General features: G+C 43.7%; 1 protein-coding gene across 1 annotated transcript; it reads left to right on the forward strand.

Annotated features, from left to right (window-relative positions):
• The first annotated feature begins 928 nt into the window (after positions 1–928).
• On the forward strand, positions 929–10,981 carry SPRYD7 (SPRY domain containing 7). The gene is made up of 5 exons (XM_071448531.1): positions 929–1,086; positions 2,308–2,424; positions 5,358–5,524; positions 7,136–7,238; positions 9,747–10,981. The coding sequence occupies exons 1-5, from the start codon at positions 981–983 to the stop codon at positions 9,842–9,844; spliced, it is 591 nt and encodes a 196-aa protein (XP_071304632.1). The 5' UTR covers positions 929–980; the 3' UTR covers positions 9,845–10,981.
• The last annotated feature ends 13,934 nt before the right edge of the window (positions 10,982–24,915 follow it).

Raw genomic sequence — 24,915 nt, forward strand, 5'->3', positions numbered from 1 at the left:
TGTGTTTGTTGGAGCCCAGTTTGTGGGTCCTGCTCTGGATGCTGTGGGTACTGTAGGAATGCAGAAATAGACATGGAAATGCTGGTGTAACCCAAAGACCACAAGTGATGTTACAGCTTTTTTATTAGGTGGTATGTATTCTACCTCTGTGAGAGGGACACAAAGCTGGCCTCAAACTGTGCTTTGCAAAACAAAATAGTAAGTGCAGTGATAGCACAGTGTAGCACTCATGGCAGTTGAATTTGAGTAAATTTAGGAGAGGTTTTGAGCACATGAAGAAGTACTCTAGGAGCAAAGTGTACTTCTTCAAACACTCGGGGTTAAGACTCAGAGATGGAAGGGCAGAGGTCTGAAAATGGAGAGAGCGCAACTCACAGGTGCACCTGCAGGCCCAGTTGTGTGTGAACCTTTCATTTCGGTGAGCCACGTCTGAGTTTTCCAAAAATTAAAAAAGAGCAAGGTGGAGAGGGAAAAAAAAATGAAAAAGGACATAAAATAAACGGGGTTCTTTTTACTTGGTGCCAGGAATAACTGAGCAGTAAATTTCCATGAAGGAGTCCCTTCCCACGTGAGAGGTTCGTTGATGCCATACGTACCACCTGCCCATCATAATCAGTGTCCTCTTTTTATATATGTGCATATATGCATAGATACATTAATTATCCTTTATATGCATGTACATACGTACAATACGTCCTTTAGGAGGCTGCGCCGGTCGCCTCACGCCGCGGCGACAGCTGCGGAAAAAAAAGATCAGCAGGGGCTGCACTCGTTGTCCACTAGATTTTAATTTCCAGAGGAACGACAGGGCGCAATAAAAAACCGTGCCCGATTTTTAATTTTTTTTCCTAATTTAATTTAATTTCACTTTAGCCCGCGCTCAGTGCGGCGCTCCCCGCCGGCCATGTCGCGGCGGGGCGGAGGGGGGGCCGTGTGGCGGCGGCCGTTGCGCCTGCGCGGTGCGGGGGGTGCGGCCGGCCATGGCCGCCTCCGTGTTCTGCTGCTTCTCCTGGTGCCGGGATGGCGGCGCCGGCCACATCCCGCTCAAGGAGATGCCGGCCGTGCACCTGGACACGCAGCGCATGGGTGAGCGGGCCAGGGCCGCTGCCGCCGCCGGGCGGCTCCCTGGCGGGCAGGGCCGCAGCTCCGGGGCGCGGCACGGGGGGTAACCGCTGGGAAAGTCGCCTTGGGGCTACTTCTTTAGCAGGAATTGGCAGGTTTTTAAACCAAGGAAGCTTGGTTTGGAAGTGCTTTAAAGCAGTTTGTGTTTAACTGAAGCTGGTGGGTGCAGTGAGTGTGTGAGGAGGCCGAGGGCGGCAGGCTGCTCGGCGGGGGCTGCCGTGGGCAGGGTGGGCACGGGTGGTTCAGAGCCGAGGGGCTGAGCTCGCAGAACCGCGGAATCTGTGAGGTTGGAAAAGAGTTCTGAGGTCAAAGAGTCCAACCTGTGCCCCAACGCCACCACGTCAGCCGGACCAGGGCACTCAATGCCACACCAGCCTTTCCTTAAACATCTCCAGGGACGGCGACTCCACCTCCAGTTACGGCAGTGGAGATGGAGAAGGAGCCAGGCCGTGCAGAGTCTTATCCTGCTGCTCTTTTGAGGATTACCCTTAGCATGAGCTGTCCACAGAACCGTGCCCGGGCTTTGTTGAGGACAGAGGGGATCTGGGCCAGCAGCAGCAGAGCCGGGAGAGAGCTGGGGAGGAATAGGTACGGTCCAGTGCTCGGACACAATTGTTAGCCACAGCATTCCATGTGCTTGGCCATGAAGTGGTCCAATGGAGAAGGAAAGCTTATCAGAGAATGTTTTCCTCTCTGTATTGGCAGGCACATTTCTAATATTTCAGAGACTAACTAAACACCTTGCAATTCCATCATCAATCATTTCTACCCGATATGCTTTTCCTTCTTGTTGCAGAATGCTTTATGTCGGATGTTAGACAACAGAGTACAGGGCTTTGGTCTCACAGTGAACCCTTTCTGACTAAATTGTAAGTTATGCTTCTGATGTGGCTAAAGCAAAGGTGGTAATCAGCATGGTGCCATAAAGCCCGAGAGGTGAAAATTAGATCAGTTTATAGATTTTAAATAAATAAACCCTAGTGGAAAGATGAACTAGCCTGTAAACAACCTTCCTTCTCTTGCTTCAAAGCACGGCCCATCATCATATTTCTCACAGACTAATAAAGCTTTTACTTGGGGCAGAAGTAACAAAACCTGGTTTCAATATTTAGAGCTTTTGAGGGCTGCTTTCAGGTTTCTAAAAATGTTTTGAAGTTCTGTGGGTTTCTTTTTTTCTACTTGCAGGAACAGATGTCGTCATTGTTAAAAATGGCAGAAGAATATGTGGCACGGGAGGATGCTTAGCCAATGCACCTTTGCATCAGAACAAGAGTTATTTCGAGTTTAAAATCCAGTCCACAGGTTAGTCAGCAAAAAATACACAACTTTAAACTTGGGAGGTATGTTACATTGCCTGCTGGTGGCAGTATCTCAAAGGCTCAGCACATGCATCTTTCTAATTGCATCCTTGAACTTGTGAACGTTAGAGAGATTTATAAGTTACTGTGTGAAAGGAAATTTCTTTTTTTTCTTTTTTAATTCTGACTCTAAAATATTAAAAATAATAGTAAGTGTATTACTAAAGGAGTGCAGATACTAAGCTCCCACATTGTTCTGTATGCTGTTATAGGCATGTTTTTCAGGTGGCATATTTTAGAAATTATTTTTCCTCAATAAATGCTTATGTATTTATGTATTATGTAGCTATGGAGTACTTTTTAAGGAGTGCAGTTTATCCAGTGATATTTGTATCTATTTGTTTACCCTCATTTGCACTTAGCAGGCACTGTTCACCCAAGCAAGGGTAACACTCCTTGTGCTACCCTTTGCTCTTCAGATCAAGTGTGTAGCACTTACTCTGACACTGCCTTATCCAGAGGAGCCTTTCAGCACCTTGTTCCTTTATTTGCTCCTACAAATATGGTCAGCTTCACTACTACAGAGAGCACTCCAGGCTTGCCTGTATGCTGGCATGAAAAGTCAGCCTGTATTTTTAAAAGCTGCTAGCAGACACTCTGAAAATGAAACTGTGCTTTCCTGAAGTGTGTGTGGGGAGGGAAGAAGAGGGGAAGTGTTAGTCCTGAGGCAGGCCTTATGTACCAGCTGGAGCTTGATGCTGAAACGTTTTGGATAAGAATTGTTTGCCTTCAGGTGGGTCAGAGTGCAGGCAGCATGTACACAGATCTGCCCACAACACCTTGCAGTCCAGCTAGTTGGTTAGTTTTGAGCTACATGTAAGCCCATATCCAATTTAACTTGGCAATTTTATTATCCTTTTTTTGGGAAGAATCCATTGCAGGTGTTGTTCATCTATGGTCATTATTCAGACAGATAGTCTATCCATGTTCTTAACACTTGAGAATCATGGGAGATAAACTCTCCTGGTTCCTGTGAGCCTTTTTTCCTCTATTCCTGTGCCCCAAGGCAGGAAAACTGTGGAAGATTTAAAGTAAATCTTAGATTTCCAGAAGTATCCCTGCACAGTCAATTAGAGGTTACCTATGGGGTCACTGTGACTATTGTAAAGTTTTTTGAAGTCGAATCACACTCTTACCTTTTCATTCTTGCTGTTAGAATAAATTATTCTACAGTTTCATCTTTTGAAAATAAGTTTCTTACATATTTGCCTCATTTTAGTCTTCTCTAGACTTAAAAGTCCCAGTTTGTTGGGGTTTTTTTTCATTATCTCCTTATAGATAAAATTTTTACACTTTTGATTGGTTTTGTTGTTTCTTCTACAATATCTTTAGTCAGCCTAATTTATCTTGAGGTACAGTGCTTAAAATGGATGTTCTGCTTCAGCTGCAGCAGCAGTAGGATTGCCTCATCTGTTTTATACATGCCACACATCCAGAAGTTTTCCACATCAGTAGAGCACACTCACACTCAGCAAGTGGTCTGTGAACTGGTTACCAAGCCACTACTGTATTTGTGCCACTTACTGTTCCTACTTACCTGCTCTTCTTCATATTTAAATAAAAACAGATGCACTTTCTTTATTTCTAACTAGTTAGTCAGGATCACTTTAAACCTCTCAAGAGCTTGCAGTCCTGTCAGGCTGGGATTGGCAGCATGTTTAATCAACACATTGTCATGTTATGCAAGTAATTGATGGTAATACAGAGCAGTATCTGACCTTGTGCATTCAATGCAAAACCTCAAACCCCACTTGAGTCATCTTTTTTGATTTGACAGGGTGCTACTGATGAGTAATCCTGGAATAGTTTTCTAACCACTGTGCCTTCATATTGCTGTAACTGTCTAGATCATGTTTTCATCATTTGACTATTTCAGTGTTGTATGAGTTTCAAAATTATTACCAAACCTAGGTCTGTAATATTAACACTTTCTTTTTTTCCATAAGACTAGTCTAACTAGCTGAAAAAGGAAAATTTGTTGTTTACAGATCCATGCTAGTTGGATTTAATTTTTTTATCCACCTACAGCCTCAGAGTTTGTATTCAATATTTTTCTGGGGATGAAAGTTCAACTGAGTGGTTACAATTCTCTTTCTCAAAGATCCTTCTTTTTCAAGATAGATGCTGTTTGTCTTCAGTCTCCTGTGGCTACTTGTGCTGGGTCTGGTCAGGATGGGGTTAATTATCTTCATAGCAGCTCCTGTGGTTGTCGGTTTTAGATTTGTGACCAAAGCAATACTGATAACAAAACAATACTGATAACACACCAATACTTTAGCGATTGCTGAGCAGGGCTTGCACAGCATCAAAACCTTGTCTGTTTCTCACTCTGCCCCTCCAGTGAATACGATTAGGGTTGCATAAGAGCTTGTGAGGGGACAGAACCGGGTGGATGACCCAAAATAGCCAACAAGATATTCCATACCACATAGCACCTGTCTTGTTCAGGAATAAATGGGAGAGGGGGGATTTAGGGAGATTAGCCATCTTTTACTTGGGAATTGGCTGGGCATCAGTCTATCCCTGGGAGGTGGAGAGTGATTGCCATTGCATCACTTTTGTCTTGTTGTCTCTTTCACTTCTGCTTTACTTACCAAGCAATTTTTATCTTTAGCCACAAGCTTTCTTGGTTTTACTCTTCCTTTTCTCTTCCTCCATTCCATGAGGGCCTGAGTGGGCTGGGGGAAGAGAATGACTGGCTGGATGGTGCTTAGCTGCCAGAGCTAACCCACAATAGTTCTGGTATTTCCAGGAGATATTTACTGGTAGTACCATCATGGCATTAGTTAAAAAACAAAGTCTTTATGCTGTCCTGCTTCAGTCAGTCTTCAAAGTAACATGGTTTTTTTTTCTTACTGTGTTAATACCACATTTTAGGGATTTGGGGTATAGGAGTTGCAACCCAGAAAGCAAACTTGAATCAAATTCCACTTGGTCGAGATGTCCACAGCCTGGTGATAAGAAATGATGGAGCTCTCTACTATAACAATGAGGAGAAAAATAGGCTACCAGCAAACAGCCTGCCTCAGGAGGGCGATGTAGTGGTGAGTTTCTTAAGGCTTTCTTACTTCCTCACCTCAATGCCTCTTATTTACAGCTCTGTTTTAAGTCAAATTGTTCAGTTTGCATCTCCCAGTTTGGAAAGTGCTGGGATATAAATTCCTGTTATCTTTGAATGAATCAGCAGCCTGGACATGGATGGACTTCACTCTTGGTATTGATAGGTTCCTCATGAGGGATGGACTTTGAGAAATAGTTTCTGGTGCTCTATTTCAGTATCTACCTGACTGATAATTCCCATCACGAGGATCTTATGTTGTTTGAGATGGGATCTGCCTGAACAAATAATGTGCTGGAATGCATTACATGTCTATGCACCATGCCCAGCTGAACTCAAGAACCCTTAGCTAACTGGTTAATGATTAGAAGGACAAAGCAGGGCAGAGATGGGTCCTGGGTGATAAATTAATTGTATTTTTAGCCAAACTTTTGTAGTTTGTGGGGGATATAGAGTGGGGAGGGGGGTAATGTTCACTGGAAAAATGATTGAGAAAAAATTTTAATTTTTTGTACCTTACTATTTCAGGTTTCTCAAAACATCCTTAAGTGACTTTGTTCAAAGTGTTGGTTTTTTAGTACTGTCATTTTCTCCATGTCCTCTTAGGTATTTTCAAAAATACATGAGAGCAATGCAATGAAATTGAGACCATTTATCCCCCCTACTTTTTCACACTGGGTAACTTGTCTCTCTATAGCCATGGTTAGAAATGCCATCTTTAGAAGCTGCAAACAGCTAGGGGTGATATCTCCACCCTTAACCCTCAGATACAATACTGTTCTTTTAATCCCCTTCTGAAATTGTTTTTTGAAGGGTTGCTGATTGTTTCAGGCTTTAGTGAACTAGTGTGATCTGAACAGCTTCAGCTAATCACAAAAAATATAACTGATGTGTTACTGCTAACTTCCTCATTTCCAAAGTATCAAGTTATTTTGTTCTGTCATGAAAACAAATTTTTGAAGTCCTGCATGAGCACACAAATTGTCACTCTCAGACAATACCAAAGCAGTGAGGAAAGTCCTTTAGCTGACAGATAAGTAAGTTACTATTTTGTTAGTGTTTGCTTTCTGCCCTGTGGTCAGCATATTTATAGCGTTGTGTGTGAAACCACAGTCTGTTGCTGCCAGCAGAGTAAATGAACTGAGAGAGGTTTCCATATGGAGGTATGGAAGCATGAACTTGGTGCCTAGCATCATTATTTATTAAAGTTATTTCAGTGAGAAGATACAAACAAGAAGATTGCAATACTCCTTCTCGTACTCAAAATCATTGAATATCTTGTGTTTCTTTAACGTGGTGAAGTTTGGAAATTTGTTCTGTTAACTCAGTAAGATGTGGAGTGTATTGTGCAGTGTTGTGCTGCATCCCAGTTGGAATGGGCATTAAGGAATCCTGAGTATTTGAAAATAAAGATGTTATTACTGGTCATTTATTAACTTCTAGTCCTTGGCAGGAATATGTCAAGTGAGATTTTCTAGGATGCTGGGGTTTGCATAATGGTATTAAAATCTGCCTATGGCTAAGAAAGCTAAGTAGCAGTATTATGTGTATAAATTTGTTGATGCTTTTTTTTTTGTTAATTTTCTGTACTTTGTAGGGCATTACATATGACCATGTAGAATTAAATGTATATTTAAATGGCAAGAACATGCATTGCCCAGCTTCAGGAATCAGGGGGACTGTCTATCCAGTGGTCTATGGTAAGTCAGAGATTTTCAAACTGTTTCACATTATGGAAAATATTTTCATTCCAGTTCTGTTTTGTGAGCTGTGTATTCTTCTGACTTAAATGTAACACACATCAATCATCTATTCTTGGCAACTACAACAATTAATAACATGAAAATTTAAACCTAGGAAATGACAAAAGAATATTTTTGACTCATTTTTAATGCTGCTTAATAGGAAAAAGAGCACTGCTTACTGACTGCTTATAGTGTCCACATCCAGCAAGCTGGGGAGCTGCTGCACTCAGTCTAAAAGTTGCCAGGTAAAAAAAATGAAGCAGATGGCAGACTTGTGGGTTAATCTGATTTATCTGTGAAGCTTGATATTTATGCCTTTTAATTTCCCATACTTCATAAATGCCACCAGTGTTCCATAGCAATAGAATGGTTGTTTGTGTTTTCTTGAACTTCCTGTGCAGTTTCTGCTCTTTGCTGCTTGTCCTATTGCTCTGCACCACCAAGCAGTACCTGGATCCACCCTTTTGGCACCCTCCCTTCAGATACTCGTAGATATTGGTGAGGTCCCTTCTCAGTCATCTCCTATTGAGACTGAGCAGACCCAGCTCCCTCAGCCTTTTCTCATAGGAGAGGTGCTCCAGTCCCTTCATCATCTTCATCACCATCCTCTGGACCTGCTCCAGGAGCTCCATCTTCAGTTTATCTGAGCCTCATTTAAATAGTAGCCAAAATAATTTTGGTTGTAAGGATAACCTTTAGCTGCTTGATAGGGATAATTTTTAATTCATGGTGGGTTCCTAACGAACTGTAGGCATGTTCCCATTTATATCTTGATACATTTTGATTGATACGGAATTTTATGAACAGGAAGAAAACACACCAGTTGATTGTAGTGTTTTTGAAGTCTGTGAATGTAGCTGGTGAATCACTTGCTTCCAAGCCCTGAGGGTGGAATGGTTTTACATGGTCAGGCTGTGATGTGTCCTTCAGCCACGTGATGGCGCCGCTAAAATGCTGTGGCGGCACCTCCTCGTACAAAACCTTCTTCAGCAGCAGCAGCAGCAGAGTTACTGTGTGGCTGCATCCTCCTGTCTTCTGGTAGGGGTCTTACACAGCATGAAGAATGAAGGTTGCTTTCAGAAAATACTCGGTGGCATGTTAGCCTACTGTTAATCTTTTTTCTCTGACTCAAGAAGTTCCATGCCTGGAGAATGCAGTGACCTTTTATTACCAGGCTCTTTGGGTCTTCTTCCACAAGTGGGCATAATTTCATTATAATTATCATGTCTCCTACATGTAGCTATAACTTGAAGCCTGCAGGTTGTTTCTGTGCTCTACTTACTTGGTATAAACTTCTAGTCCTTAATTTAATGTGAACTTCCAATCCTGTGGAAGGATTTGGCTATACAGAAGAGAGTTTCTCAAACATTTACTCTATTCAGACTAGAACTACAGATATCTTTTTAAGAGGAAGGTGATAGATCAGGCAAACACAGTGTCAAGCTTGAGAAGATAAAAAAATGGACTTAAAGGTTATTCCCTACAGCAGCTCTACCTCAGGCAGCAAGACATAAACACTGTGTAAGCAAGTGTTTATGTCTTGCTTTAATGGAAGCAAGACATAAACACTGTGTAAGTACTAGAGAACTGTACAAACACACTGATAGGAGATTTCACAAAGCCTAGGGTGGAAGAATTCCAGCCTTGTCTCTGAGATAGTTAAGTTCCAAAATATGGAGATGAACCTTTTCTTGTTTGAACTAATGTTGATGTTCTGCCAGGTTCATCTCAGAAGTTGCCTTTGAAACAGACCTTGTTTTCTGACTAGGTGGGTGTTTCAGTTTGCTAGTGAAGTACACAAAAGTGTTGCTCTGAAAATACTCATCCGCTTCTTTTTTATATTCTACATTGAAAGTACTGTTGTAGGTGGGTAGATTATGCAGGGGGTCAAAACCAGGGAGAAGTTCTGTAAAAAAAACACATTAACTTCCAATTTCAAGAAGCAGTCAAAGAAGCTCTCTTTGGATCATATGCTAAAACTGATGGTTTGATACCACTGCTGCAGACATGTGAAACCTTGTGGACCTCCAGAAAGCCACTATAGACAGGTGAAACTCCAACAGAATTAGGAACAGAAATATATGCACATGAAGAGGTGACATCTCTGCAAGGTTTATCTGGTAGCAGCCTTAGTCTGTAGATTTCTGGAGAAATGGAGTGGAAGATTTGGAATCAATAGCCTGAAGCTCTGCTAACACTCCTAGTGAAATTAGACATTCTCATTGATTTCATTGAGGAACCATTACTGAGTAAACAGCAGAAAAGAGAGATGGTTTCCTCTCCTGGCTTAAGGCCTTACCAAATTCATTGAAGAGATTTATTTTAATTGTGTATATGTAATGGGTGTATTGAAGAAATTCTTTGTGGTTTGAGCACAGTCTACAGTTTATTAAGATGGTATAAAAGAGGATCAAACTGTTAGTGTTCCTTCTCTAATTCCTTCTTTTTGGTTCTCCTCTGCAGTTGATGACAGTGCCATTCTGGATTGTCAGTTCAGTGAATTTTATCATACACCTCCACCTGGGTTTGAAAAGATCCTCTTTGAGCAACAAATCTTCTGAATGTCTTCATACTGAGAATTTGCACCCTGCACTGTTAAAAAAGCTTTGTCATCTTGAAGCCTCACTTTACTTTTAGGAAACATATCTGTATTTTTAGTAAGTATTTGTGACTGTTGTCTGCAGAATAAATACGTTAACTGCAAGACCAGGTAAATGTGTTGCTGTCCAAATAAGAGTTTTCTGGCATTGTTTTGTGGTTAAAAATGAGCGTTTTGAGGCAGTGTTTTTCTCTGATTTGTACTTGATGCATAAGGAGACTAGGGATATTGCTGTTTTCAGTAGTATATTCAGTATTTTGGATAAACTGGAGCTCTGTAAGGCAAATAGTTCTTAGACATATGATAGCTATGGAGATGGATAGTTGTCATGATTTTTTTCCCCCAGCCGTTTTCTCACAGAAATTATGTAATTTCTTTAAAGGATGCACTGTGTTTGTAGTCTGTGATTTGGACTTGTGGTGTCCTCCCAGTTGTGCAAATGACTAACAATACAATGGCATAACTAGCAGCTAGATACTTGCTAGATACTTGGTTTTTGGCAAGGTGTAGGTTAATCCATTCCCTCAATCTTAGAGCAGCAAATACAACTTATCTGTTTCTTTTAGCTTTTAAATTGCTTTTATTGTGACTAAAAAAAAAAAAATAGAATATTTTCTAGTAATACTTTTTTGTTGAACCTTAAAAAGTAAACCTGAACACTACCTGTGTGTTTGAGGACCACCATGCTCTGGTAAGAGAGTAAGTACAGGTCACTCAGCTTGGGTAAGCAAAGACCCCGGTGAAGGGTATGAGATGTTATGGTGAAGCCTTGCATCTAAACTGTAAATTAGATTATTCTCTTATGGAATAGCATATTTAATTTCTTCATGAATCATTTATAAATGGCTAAGACATTGTTCTAAAATGTAATGCCCTTGAATATACATTGTGAGATGCTATTTTTTCCCCCTCTTGTCATATTTAATATACTTCCTAGAAGAATTTTTATTGTAAAAAAAAAATCTTCATACTGAATGTTTGTGTTTTGGTTTTGGCTTTTCCTGGGTTAATGTGTTTGCATAAATGATTTTATTTAAATATTTTTAGAAATTAACCTTATGAAATTTTCAAATACAAACAGCTTTCTCAAAGTCTTTCACCTTAGAATTTACTACATTTGTCTTAACTCTGTGGCCCATGTTTTCCTTCCTTTTAGCCTTGCTGTCACGTGACAGTATCGGGTAGAAATTTTCAACCTTGTCAGCTTATGGTGTAAACCTCAGGAAATTAGAGTGCAATTTTATCATTTCCCTTTGAAGTCTCCTCAAATCAGAGTAGGATAATGAGAAATAAAGTCTAAATCCTAAAACGCCTTCCCCCCACCCCTCCCTTCTTTCTGGGCTTAAATTTTTTTCCCAATTTGCTCTACCTCCGGCAGCACAGAGGGACAAGGAATGGGAGCTGTGGTCAGTTCATCACATGTTGTCTCTGCTGCACCTTTTTCCTTAGGGGAAGGACTCCTCACATTCTTTCCCTGCTCCAGTGTGGTTCCTTCCCTTGGGAGACAGTTCTCCAGAACTTCTCCACTGTGAGTCCTTTCCATAGGATGCAGTTCTTCATGGGCTGCTCCAGCATGGATCCCTTACACTGCGTGCAGTCCTTCAGGAACAGACAGCTCCAGCGTGGGTCCCCTTGGGACCTGTTGTGGGTCACAGCCTCCTTGGGGTATCCATGTGCTCTGGATGGGGTCCTTCACAGCCTGCAGGGAGATCTCTGCTCCCCCATGGATCCCCACAGGCTGCAGTGGCACAGCTGCCTCACCATGGGCTGCACCAGGGACTGCAGGAGAATCTCTGCTCCAGTGCTAGGAGGACCTCCTGCCCCTCCACTGACCTTGGTGTCTGTGGGGCTGTTTCTCTCATGTTCTCACCCCTCTCTCTGGCTGAGATGGTGCAGTTTTCCCCTCCACCCCTTTTTAATCTGTTATTCTGGGGCTCTGCCACTGTCTCTGCTGGGCTTGATCTTGGCCAGCTGTAAGTCCATCTTGGACCCAGCTGGATCTGTCAGAAATGAGGGAAGCTTCTGGCATCTTCCCACGGAAGCCAGTCCTGTAGCCCCCTGCTACCAGAACCTTGCCATGCCATCCCAATACAGTTTCCACACAGCCTGGCTTCAAATGTCTGATGCAGCTCACCAAGTCCCAGGTTCCAGGGATTGCCTGTGACCTCTGTCTGAGGCCAAGAAAAATGGCCCTCTGTCCTTCCAGGGGTGTGCTGTCTTGGAGAAGCTGTGCTGCCAGCTGGATGAGTTCAGGAGGCAGTGAGCAGGTGGCACACCAGAGAACATGAAAGGGAGATAGACAGGGTCGTCTCTGAGTCTGAACAGCTTGAAGAGCCTCAGACCCATCTGTAACAGGGAAGACAGCAGTGTCTGCCTTGCGCTATCAAGGTAAGCAAAACCTCTGGAGAAAGGGATGGATGGAAGCTTATGACTTCTGGCACCAAGAGGAATGTTCTTGCCACACCTATGGGTTCACAGCTGCAAAACAGGTTCATTGCCCTCTTAGTTGAAGAGAAGCTAGGTAAGCATGGGGGCCTAAGTGGTGGACAATACCTTGCTGAGGCACTAATAGGAAAAGTCAGTAATTAACTACAGATCTAGTGTTGGAAACATCATAGGATCCTAACAGGTTGTGGTAAGAGCAGACAGTGAGGTGGACTGAAAACTGGATGAATGGCCAGGCCCAGAGAGAGGTCAGTGACACAAAGTTTAGTTGGAGGCCAGTAACCAGCACTGTACTCCACGGTCAATACTGGCTCCAATCCTCTTTAACATCCTCATTAACATTCTGGGTGATACAGAACAGTGCAGAGTGCACCTTTAGGGAGTTTGCAGCTGACACAAACTTGAAAGGATTGGCTGATATGCCAGAGGGTTGTGCTGCTATCCAGAGGGACCACAACAAGTTGGAGAAATGGGCTGATGGGAAACTTAAGAAGTTCAACAAGGAGAAGTGCAAAGTCCTGCGGTTGGGAAGAAACAACCCAATCTATATGAACAGGCTGGGGCTATCCATCTAGGAAGCAGCTTGGCAGAAAGGAACCTGCAGGTCCTGGTGGACAAGGTGAACTGAGCCAACAATGTGCCCTTGCAGCACAGAAAGTGAATGGTATCCATGGCTGGTTAGCCAAAATACTGCCAGCAGGTTAATGGAGGTGGTCCTTTGCCTTTACTCAGCTCTGGTAGGGCCACGCTTGGACCGCTGTGTCCTGTCCTGGACTCCTTGTACAAAAGACAGAGACACATTGGAGAGAGACTGAGGCCACAAAGGTGATTAAGGGTGAAGCATTTTCCCTATGGGGCAGGGCTGAGAAAGCACAGACTGTTCAGCCTGGAGAAGGCTCAGGGGGAATTTGATCAGTGCATGTAAGACACATGGAAGGAGGGTGGAAGGAATGCAAAGCCACGGTCTTTGCAGTGGATCACAGTGACAGGACTAAAGGCAATGGGCAGAAGCAAATGCAGGAGGCTCCCTCTGAACATCAGGAAACTTTTTTTACTGTCAGGATTGCGGAGCACTGGCACAGCTTGGCCAGACTGGTTGTGGAGTCATCGTCCTTGGAGGTATTCAAAAGCCAGCTGGACATGGTTCTGGGTAGCTGGGTTTAGGTGGCTTTGCATGAGCAGGGGGGTTGGACCAGGTGACATCTGGAAATCCCTTCCCAGCTCACCCATTCTGTTTCATTCAAATGCTTCACCTGGAGTTATATTAATTATGTTCATGGGTAAAGGAGGAAGTATTTAAAGAAATTCTAATCACTGTATCTAACTGCATCCAGCAAACAACTCTCTCTGAAGACTGCTGTGGTTAAGAATATTTAACATTAGAAGCTGCTACCTTGAGCTTAATGTAGACTTGCTTTAAAACAGAGAGGAGGCTGTCTTCATCAAAGCTGGTGTTTGAAATGGAAAACATTTTGGTAAATATAAAATACTCAAAATAGCTGCTACATTCACCAAAAATATGGAAAGAGCCTGCTTTTGTGGCTTAAATTTGCTCATTTCTCATCTTAAACAGAATGAGATGCATTTGTAATACCACGCAATGTAACTGTATCTCTTCTGTAAAAGTAAAAAAACTTCTTGTTTTATAATCAGTGACACAGGAGAACTCTAAAAAAAAAAAAAGAAGTGAATAAAATCTTATTATAATCTATTCATCAAAATGGAAAGCAAGACCAATTTTCACCTGAAAATAAGTTTTGTGATGAGAGTTCTTAAAAGAAGCAAGGCTAGATTTAATTCCATTGGCCACAGAAATATAATGTGAGTTAACCTGTGTCTCAGCCTAACATTTCAGCACCTGGCAATGAATCCAGATGTTTTCCCAGAACTGTTCCCAGTCCCAGCTTTGCCCAAAAGTTGTAATTCAGTAAAAAGTAAATTTCAATTAAGATTTAGCGATATATTTACTAGTAGCAAATTTATTTTAACAAGAATGAATCATACTTCCCAGTGAAATGGTTGAGGTATTTCCACTAATTGTTTACACCCAAAATGTTTTCTTAATCTTTGAATGTTACAATTTTTGACACCCTGTCTCTTTGAGTAAAAAACTTTGTATTAACTAATGTTTCCTGGGTCCTTCTGACGTTATACTGTGGCAGCAAGATATGAAGTCTGAAAAAGCCTTCATTTTCACATCCACAAATTGATAGAAGTGAAGGACACATGATACAAGTTACATATAGATCAGAGGAGCTGTAATTTTTATAATACTGTGACTGTCTGTGGTGCTTTGGGGGTAGATGAAATCAGGTAGTGCTATTCCAACAAGATTAAAGTCCTAATTAGGTACTAGAAGGCTAGAAACACCTGTCAAAGATTTCCTGAAAAGATGCTCTTCCACAAAAAAATCAGGATCCAGTACCATGGATTCTCTGCAGAGAGAAACTTCATGCTGTGCATTGGGTCTCTTAAATGCCATTCAGCACAATTCTAATCCCACGATAGAGAGCTTTCAGAGATGGCAGGACATGGTATTCAGGTGCAAATGTTCATGAGAATACAGACTGTCATGAATATTCAGGGTGTTTTTCCTTTCCTCAGGCTTTCTTGGGAGTGCACTGCCATTCATACAGCTGTGTGCAAAAACAGCAGAAGGAACCAGGTTCTATAGTGGGAATTTCTTTACTTCATCTGAGTTCTTAGATTATTTTTGTGTACTCACTCATCTTTCTTATCAGTTTGTGTTGATGTTGTCTTGCATACTGACAACCAATCGCGCTCATGGCTGAGATAAGGTTCCACAAAAGTCCACAAGTAAATCAGTAAAACATTGTTTCATACATTTGTCTCTGAATCCAGGATTTAAGGCCCAAGGATCCAGCCCCGCAAGGAACCTAAGGTGTTGAAAACCACTGTTGCTTCTGGAAATGGAATACTTCTTGCTTAGTGAAGAACTGCTTGCATAAATGTGTCTAAAACAAAGCCGCTAAGGTACTTTCAGGAAGCCTGTTATGGTGAATTTGGAAAAAAATTAAGTGCCTCTTTACTCCTCTTCGCTGTTCCTTCCCTTGCCCAGTTCTGCAATAAAATAGTTTTCAGTATAAATATCTTGGACTTCATAGAAATATAGAAGCACTTAGGTTGGAAGAGACTTCTAAGACACTCAAGCCCAACCATTAACCCAGGACTGCCAAGTCCACTACTAAACCTTGTCCCCATGTACCACATCTACATGTTCTATCTGCAGGAATGAGGACTCCACCACTTCCCTAGGCAGTCTGTTCCAATGCCTGACAACCTTTTCAGGGAAGAAATTTTTCCTAGTATCCAATCTAAACCTCCCCTGGTACAGCTGGAGGGTGTTTCCTCTTTTCCTGTCACTTGTTACGTAGGAGAAGAGACTGACCCCTACATGGCTTCACCCTCCTCTCAGGCAGTTGTAGAGAGTCAAGGTCCCCCCCGAGCCTCCTTTTCTCAGCTAAACATCCCCAGCTCCCTCAGACACTGCCCAAAAGACTTGTGCTCCAGACCCTTCAACAGCTATGTTGCCCTTCTTTGGATACACTCCAGCATTTCAGTGATACAGATTTCCAGACGAAAGTGCGCAGGATTAGGGAGAGCTCTCAGGTGTACCTTTGTACCTTTGCTTTTCTTGAGTGCTTCATGTATAAGCTCTCTGTTGAGGCAAATCTTGGTGGCTTGAATGTTGAATTTTTGTCTGTTGAATACTTGTAAGAACAAAGAGGTGGAAGTACCATTTCCCATCTCACCTGGCTTGTGTAAGAGCCCTTTAATATTTTCTTTATTTTAGTTTCCCCATCCAGACATTTCAGCTTTTCCTAGCTCCTTTTCTAGCTCTGTGTTGGAGCTAAAAAAGCTGACCTGATCTGGCTGCCAAGATGAGTCAGCAGAAGAGCTCTTTGTCCCTCCACATAGTCCTAATGTCTGACACTTCCTGGGAAGAGGCAAGATTTCTTAGACACTGGAATTTCCTTTGCTGCATCAAGAGAGGTGGGCTGGGGATTAAATGAGATTGAAAAAACATTCTCATGGGGAGTCAACTGCTAAAATGCCAGAAATTCAGTGTGAAGTGAGTAAATAAAACTAAGATCACTATTCCTTCATTCCAGAGCATGCCAAGAAAAGAGTTTATATCTTCGTGTGTATGTATTTAGGTTGCATTGTGCCTGCAATTTAATTTAACATAATATAGGGAGAGCAAAAATTGCAGCCAAGTCACTCCATGGAAAACTCTGGCATGTTAGTAGACAAGACACTTCCTAGCTTCAAACATGAAAACTTGAGTCATTTTTGTTGGGTGTGCTCATTATATTGGCAAGCAGTACATGTTAAAATCCCCATTGTCGAGAAATCTAAATTCCCTTTTCCCTTAAAATATCTGTACTCAGTATAGGAGGGCTTATGACCTTTTCATAAGTGAACAAATGTTATAGTGAATAATGGTTGCAGTAGGTTGGTGAGGATTTTGTGTGGGAAAAGTGCTGCTCTTGGCCAAAGTAAATGCTGGCAAAATCGAAATAAGCTGGTGGAAGAGACATTTTTCATGCAAGCTGGTAGCTTGCTCCAGACAAAGTAATCTTTTCCTGTGTGTAGGATGGAAATAGCGCTTCCCTCTTCAGAGGGATGTCAGAACACATCGAAGGAAGGTGAGGCAGCCAAGGCCATGTTCAGACTGCTTGTACCCTAATGCCTGTCACAACTCCATCTCTCCATTGTCTGAGGAATCAAGTCTGAGCAGTCTGAGTCACTTATGACTAATTTGAATGTAGTAGTTATAATTCCTAAATTAAGCTCCCTGAGTAGGGAGTGTGAACACACCTTCAGATGTTACAGTAAAGGGAGGGCCATCTAATTTATCTTAAGAGTTTGTACTTCCCCAGAGATTTCTTTACGAAAGGATTGGGTTGCTTGTAGTCCATTTCTTCAGTTCTCTCTCAATTCATAATCTTTTTTCCATTTGCTCTAAAAGACCATTTTCCCACTAATGTTAAAATAGGTGATACAACAGCCATTTATTTGTTGCTGGCTGACAGTTCCCAAAATCTGAGAAATTTTGTATCTATTAAAAAAGCGATGGTCAACATAATTCTGTCAGCTAAAATCCCTGTAGGAGATGCATGTCACGCAGCAAAAGATCTCTGCTGAAGCTCCTTGAATTATTTCCTCAGACAGAGTGAGCAGTAGTGACAGATGGCCTTTTTTCCTATTCTCCATGTATTGCTGGAGGTTTGCCTTGCAGAGCCACGCTGGTTGGGATAAGAAAGCAAACAGAGCTGCCTTGAGGCTTCACAACAGCATAAACACATTGAAAGTTGGGGCTCTGGGGAGAGGAGGACCAAATGGTGAGGACAAAACCAAAATCCTTTGCATTTTCTGTTTGCTGGTGGTGCTGCTGCTGTCATGGTGGGGTGGGAAAGAAGGAGGTGGTGACTGTAGCTGATACAAAAGCACATGTTGCCCAACATGGGCACGTGTTACCCAGCAAGGCTCTGGTAAAACTCTACCCTAAGTATTTTGTCCCAGGTCACACAGAAAGTCTCAATCAGGTGAAGCAGGCTGGCTATGTCAGTGAGGAGAGGGAAGGGCTGATATTCCCGGCTAACACAGCCATGCAAGTAGGAAGGAGCTTCTGAGCTAGTGAGTGTTAAACTGTCAAAAACATTGCTTGTAGCTGCATCGCTGCTCGCTGCATTCAGGAGGGTGTTACACTGCTAAAAAAAAAAACCCCAAACCCCAGTTTTACTGAAATAGCTGTGTCCTCGCTAGACGTGCTTTTCAGGATAGCACGCTGCTATTCCCGAGCTGATAAGGCTGCCCTGCCGTGCAGATAGCCTTGACAGTGCTGCTATTCGTTCTCCTCTGTGGAATAGCAATCATAATATTTCACCCTTTGTCTTCATCCTAAGAGCCAGGGATGTCAGATCCATCCTGGGGAAACAGCCAGATCCCCCAGGTTTGGCTGTCAACTCGGCTCTGCATCCGTCGCTCCACAATGAGCCTCCCACTGCAGGCGGTGGTGGGGGAAGGTAAACTGTGACCTTGTGTGGCAATGAACTGCATAGCTGTGCCTTATTGTCAGGGCCTGATTGTTGCTTTCAGGATTGGTCTATAAGAAAGTTCCTTTTTAGAGCTATCTCTGTTTCTGCCCTTTGTTTCTTTCCCTTTCTCATTTTCCTGTGTCTGAATCTAGCGACACACATGATTTATACCAGTGCAAACCCAGTTGCATTGATGTGGAAGGATCTGCAGCTGCTGGTGTTAGCTTGACTGGTGAATTGCTCAGTGGCTTGGACTCCTCCTAGAGCCTGGAGTCATTCTGCAACTCGACTAAGTTAAGCTTCAATGATTGCTGCCCAGTTCCTCTCTTGGGCTGCATGATCTTGTCCTCGTATGGAGTTGTGCTGGCCTGCAGCCAGACTGCACTTCTTTGTGTCCATGTGCTCCAGAAAACATATCTAACACATTCCCTTAGTTAGCTGGGTGCCCTACCGAGGCCCAGTGCTTCCTTTCACCTGGCTCTGTTTCCTTTATCCTCTGAGGAGAGGAATAAGCACAAATCCTGATCTCTCACTGAGTTGCTTTGGCCATCTACAAAGACATCCAGACCAGTCCCATTAAAATCATGGAAAAGATTATTCTGGGAGGTATTGCAAACTCCTGGATGACACAGACATTGGTTATAGCCAGCATGGCTTCATGAGGGGAAAGTCCTGCTTATCAAACCTAATGTCCTTCTACAACAGGGTACCCCACCCAGTTATCTCCAAAAGCCAGTAGGTGTAATCTTGGACTTCAGCAAAGCTTTCAATACTGTCTCGCAGTGTCCTTCTGGATAAAATATCCAGCACACCGCTGGATAAATGCACCATGGATTGCTGAGCAGCTGGCTCATGGATCAGGTACACTGGGTTATAGTGGATGGGGTGACATCAGAGTGGGAACCTGTCACTAGTGGGGTTCCTCAGCCATGTGCTCTTGGTCATCTTCATTAATTACTTGGACGCAGGACTGGAAGGGAAACTAAGTTCACTGACAACACTAAGTTGGGAGGAGCTATTGACTCCCTTGAAGATTGAGAGGTCCAGAAGAGAGACCTTGACAAATCTGAGGTCTGGGCAGTCACCAACTGTGTGAGATTCTGCACCTGGGATGGGGCAACCCTGGATGTGTGGACAGACTGGAGAATGAGAGGTTGGAGATCAGCACTGAGGAAAGGGACCTGGGAGTCCTGGTCAATGGCAAGTTGAACAAGAATCAGGAGTGCCCTAGCAGCCAGGAGGGCCAACCCTGTCCTGGGGTGCATCAGGCACAGCATTGCCAGCCAGGAAAGGGAGGGGATTGTCCCTCTCTGCTCTGAGCTGGAGCAGCCTCACCTCGAGTGCTGGGGGCAGTTCTGGGTGCCACAGTATAAGACAGACATGAAGCTGTTAGAGAGTGTCCAAAAGAGGTCTATGAATGTAGTGAAGGTCCTTGAGGAGAAGCCACATGAGGAGTGGCTGAGGTCACTTCATCTGTTTAGTTTGGAGGAGACTGAGGGGAGACCTCATTGCAGTCTGCAGCTTCCTCATGAGGGGAAGAGGATCTGATCTGATCTGATCTCTTCACTCTCATGACCAGTGACAGGACCCGAGGCAATGGCCTGAGGTTGTGTCAGGGGAGGTTTAGCCTGGAGATTAGAGCAAGGTTCATCACCCAGAGGGTGGTTGGGCACTGGAACAGGCCCTCCAGGGAAGTGGTCACAGCACCAGCCTTACAGAGTACAAGAAGCATTTGGACAGTGCTCTCAGGCACCTGGTGTGACTCTTGGGGTGGTCTGTGCAGGGCTTGTGGATCCTTGTGGGTGCCTTCCAACTCCATATTCTGTGATTCTATGATTCTATTATTAGCAGTGATGTAGCTTAAAGCTTGTTAAAACTTGGAAGCAAAACTGATTATAATATTTTTTTAGTACAATCTGAAAGCTGGAGCTGTGCAGGATATGTGATGATTGGACCACCTTCAGTCCTGTAGCTAGAAAGGAGCTGATCTTGGTAATGATTTTCAGGACCAAACAGTCACCTGTAGGATGCCACCAAGCCTTATGCCTGCAGTGCAGGCAGAGGCCAGCTTGGGAAAGTATGATTCTTCATGCCAGCTTCACAAGGGGATGGTGAGTGACAGCAACAAGCAGGGACTTGCTTCTTCTCCAACACTTTGCTACTACATGAGGCTGCAGCAGCCAAATAGCATCAGGCCCAAGGTTCATCTGTTCTCCAGGCAGTGCTCCTCCCAGGCACACCTTCCTCTGTGACATCTCCTTGTGGGGCCACAGCAACATGCCCTACCCATAATAAAGGCATTATGCTAAATAATATTTTACAGTCATAAGTGTTATTGCATATGGGTACTTTGTGCCATTTGGATATGTCACTGTTTAAATATTTTCTAATGCCCTTAATGATATTAATGAAGAAAAAACCCTCTTTTTGTTTGTTTGGGTATTTTTTTTTATTGCAGGAAACAAATAGCAATCTTGCTGCTTTCAGGTAGGTTGCAAGTCCTGCAAAATTAGCTACTGGTAACACTCTTTGCATTTGCAAAAGGCAAAAGACAAAACCCTGCTTTTTTTTCCCAGTATATCCTAGTGCATTTTTTTAATAATTGTATCCCCTTCGTAAGTATCCCAGAGCATGGCAGTGGCATTTTAATCAGCAAGCTTTGGTGGGAGGTATTCTGGAGAATAGGATGTTTTGGAACTGGATGACCTTCACAACCACATTTTAGATGACCCTTGTGAAAATCATTTTTAAAACCTGTGTAAATTAAATGAGCGAATGTAGCAGTCTGCAGGAGATGCTGGACTCACAGTCAGATGGGAACAAAGGATTCATGAGAGGAAATTCAACTTAGAGGATGCTAATTCACACCTATAAACTACTGTGCACAAACCAGCTGGGATTGAATTCCCTGCTTCTCTTTGGATGTTAATGAGAAAAAATGTGTAGCAATAACGGGTTAATCACCCTTCAAGAAAGGCTCTTGGGTGAAACTGAACAGGGGACAGGGAGAGAAGAGGAGAGTCAGGTTTAATTTCAGCAGCAGCACCAAGAAATCTGGCTATAGATGCCCAGAAAAGTGCTACTCTATCTGCCTCTGCTTCCACCAGTGTTACAGTGGTGTGGCAAAGTCTGCTTCTGCTCCAGCAATGAAATGGAACCTAATCAGTGAGGAATCTTGCAAAATTCCAGATTATTATTGTTATTATTATTATTGCTCTCCGATAAACCATAAGCATGCCAGGCTCTCCAGTGAGCAAGCCCAGTGAATGCAGTTGATGTTAACCTTAAGTGATACATTCCTGGGTATTCTTCACTCTCCACAGCAGCATTTTGTTTGGAAAGGAGCAGGGTGCTTGAGAGAGGGTCAAGCTGCAGCCTGTCCCAACCCCTCAAAAAGTTCAGAGACTTGTGGTGCAGGGGTGCTTACCAGTGACCTGTAGGTTGGCTCAACAACTCCTCATCCCTCCTAAAATCTCACTCATCCCATGCATCCTTTCCATTTTTCCTTGAGAGATTCCCTGTAACTGCTTCAGAGCTTCAATGCAAACACCTTTGTTTGAAATACAGAATGACAGCAGCAGATGCCTTCATAGACAGCAAAAAGCTTGGAGAAGGGCAGAGTAAATAAACAGTGAAAATTAAATATATATTATTGCCACACAGAGAGGAGCTTTCTGTTCAAAATGAAGCAATTAACATGTAGGGACTCATTCTGCTGGGCTGGGAGGAAGCAGGAGGCACGTTATTTAAACAAATTGCCATGTAGCCCGTGATTATCATTAGGATTCATTCAAGCCCAGGCATTCAGTAAAGCTTCTGCTCTGCGGCTGGCTCTGTGCTGCCTCTCTATCAGTACCTATTGTTTCATAATCTCGCCATACTCGATGCTTTTTTTATCCCAACCAAGTCTGCCTTGTTTGTTACCCTCCCCACTGACTAAGCCAGAGCACATTAACAATGCAGGGTTTCATTCAGCTCTTTTTCTCGGGTTAGCTGAAAGAGGGATGTCTTCTCTCCTAATTGCAGAGGATCTCTTCAGCTTTGCAATTTCTGCACTGAAGCTTTTTTAGGGGAAGGCGTGGGGCTATACATAAACCCGAGAACTCACTGGCAGGGCAGATAATTGCTCTTTCCCTCCAAGCAGAGCAGAGCCCTCCTAAACAGCTCTGCAGAGCCAAGCTTCTGCATGGCAGACGGGAACCTCACACATGGCACAGCAGCCACAGGCTCTCTCCCTCTGTCCCAGCCAGATGGCTTCCCTCTGCTCACAGCAGCACAGCTCAGGTGGGCTGTCTAGGACCCGATCTGGCCTTTCCCGGCCATGCTCTGCCCAGGGGCAGACCCCATCTGGGGTGTGAAGCTGAGCAGGACAAGGATGTGCTGCCAAGTGTGCCTCTTGCACAGGCACCACCACCACAGGCTCCCCACTGGGAAGGGAATCACTTTCCTTGCAAGAACAGGGGGCTTGTCACAAATATTTCCAGGTTTTTAAATTTTTTCCTCCCTCTGTTCTGATCTAGAACAAAACCAACACCTTTTTTTTGCTTTAGGAGTATTGACCTGACTGAGGAGCAATCTTGCTTCCTAGATGCTGGGGGGAGCAGCCTGGTCATCTCCAAGGAGCCCCAAACTTTGCATGGTCACTTTCCCCTTGGCACATCTGCCAAGTCCCCAGTGCCCACAGTGTCCTGTGGCAGATCAGAGCTGTAGCACAGGAATCCATCCCTGACAAGACTCAGCATGCTCAAACCTCCCTTGGCATCTTCCCTCACCCTTTCTCCTCTTCATGAGTATCTGTGCCTCCCAGTGTGGGTTGAGCACATCCAGCATCGAGGACCCCACTGCACGGACACGCAGACTCACCATCGCTCCCTTCTCTCCTGCCAGGAGCACGTTGCAAAAACACCCTTCCCTTCTGCAGGAAAGTGGCCTCCTCTGCTCCTCTCCTATCAAAACCTCAAAGTGATGATTTTGGAGCATCACTCAGGGTGGAATAATCCAATCAGAACTGGGCTATGTTTACCTTTTGCATGCTGTGTTTCAGAGATGCACCCAGCACAGCGTCAAAGCCTCTCCACCCACAACTGAAGGGAAAGTGCAACCTTAAGTACATAAAATGCACAACTACCATAGACAAATACATATTTTGCATATAATGTGTCCATAAAAACAAACTTTATAATCTATATATACACATGTAGAGCATTTATATATGCAACAGATATTAATACTACCTAATGAACACAAATTTATATTTCTATGCTATATGCACTTATTTACATTTATGAATATATATTGTGGCTATACAATGTACTTGAGCCAGTGGTTGTAGCTTAAATAAGACATTTTCAGACTAACATTTTCACATATGTCCAAGAAGAGAAGGCTGTGCCCAGAGGCAGATGCCTGTGGTTCACGTACTGCAGATAGGGATGGAGAGGGGGTCTTGGAGAAGCTTCAGTACAATGAGCCAGGAGATCTTTAGCAAACACAGGCTCAGGGCTTTGCTTTAAATTGCACCTCTTATGTGAGGGGAGAAGGTGCTTCCTCAGCTCAGGCCCCTTGCTGCTGCCCCTTGTCTGAATCTGTTCCTCTGCAGTTTAGGATAGCCCTCTGGTCGCCCAGGCCTGGCCATGACAGGAGGACGACCACATTCCATGGGACAAGAAGCTGTGCTCAGCACGATGAACCATCTCCCAAAGCTGGTCTCCAGGAGCACCCCTGCAGGGTGGCCTTGGCTGGGCTGCAGCTCCTGATCCCTCTGCTTTCTAGGTGTGACATGCATTGAGGCCATAGCCCCAAATCTGAACCCTCTCCAAGCTTCAGCAGCAGCTTGCACAGGATTTTGAGGTTCACATTTCTGGATTTAGGCTCAGGAGCTGTGTGCTGAGCTAACCATGGCCACTAAATCCCCTTCTGGATCAGGAGCTTGGTGTGGTGCAGCCTAGAAAGTACCTTTGCACTGCAAAACAATGACTGGCTGCTATGGGATCCTGAAGGGACCTGAGACTGAGCGTGGCATGGTGCCTGGAGAAGAGGAGGCTCAGGGGGCACATTATTACTCTCTACAGCTGCCTGAAAGCAGGGTGTAGCCAGGTGGGGGTCGGTCTCTTCTCCCAAGCAACTAGTGGCCTCAAGTTGCACCAGGGGAGGTTTAGATTGGATACTAGGAAAAGTTTCTTTCCCAAAAAGGTTGTCAGGCTGCCTAGGGGAGTGGTGGAGTCCCCATTCCTGGAGGTATTTAAAAGATGTGCAGATGTGGCAAGTGGGGACATGGTTTAGGGGTGTACTTGGTAGTACTGGATTAACAGTTGATCTTAGAGGCCTTTTCCAAGACAATTCTGTGATTCTATGTGCTCATCTGTGCTAAATCAGCAAAAATGCTGAGCTGTAAGAAGCAAGACTAAATCCAGGTATCTAAGAAGTTCTAGCTTCAGTTCGAGCTTTGAGCAGTCAAGGAGCTGTGCCCACCTAACCTTCCTGTCCTAAGGCTGACTGAGATAGTACAGGCAGATGAAGTCCCTAA

This window comes from Agelaius tricolor, unplaced genomic scaffold, assembly GCF_023055355.1.
Source record: "Agelaius tricolor isolate 1412-34295 unplaced genomic scaffold, bAgeTri1.0.p SCAF_26, whole genome shotgun sequence".
Taxonomy (NCBI): Eukaryota; Metazoa; Chordata; class Aves; order Passeriformes; family Icteridae; genus Agelaius; species Agelaius tricolor.

Excerpts from the sequence above, each read along its gene's own strand:
- SPRYD7 (XM_071448531.1), top strand. The coding sequence starts at position 981 with ATGGCCGCCTCCGTGTTCTGCTGCTTCTCCTGGTGCCGGGATGGCGGC. Across the intron at positions 1,087-2,307 it reads CCTGGACACGCAGCGCATGG|GAACAGATGTCGTCATTGTT; the intron begins GTGAGCGGGCCA and ends TTCTACTTGCAG. Across the intron at positions 2,425-5,357 it reads GTTTAAAATCCAGTCCACAG|GGATTTGGGGTATAGGAGTT; the intron begins GTTAGTCAGCAA and ends ACCACATTTTAG.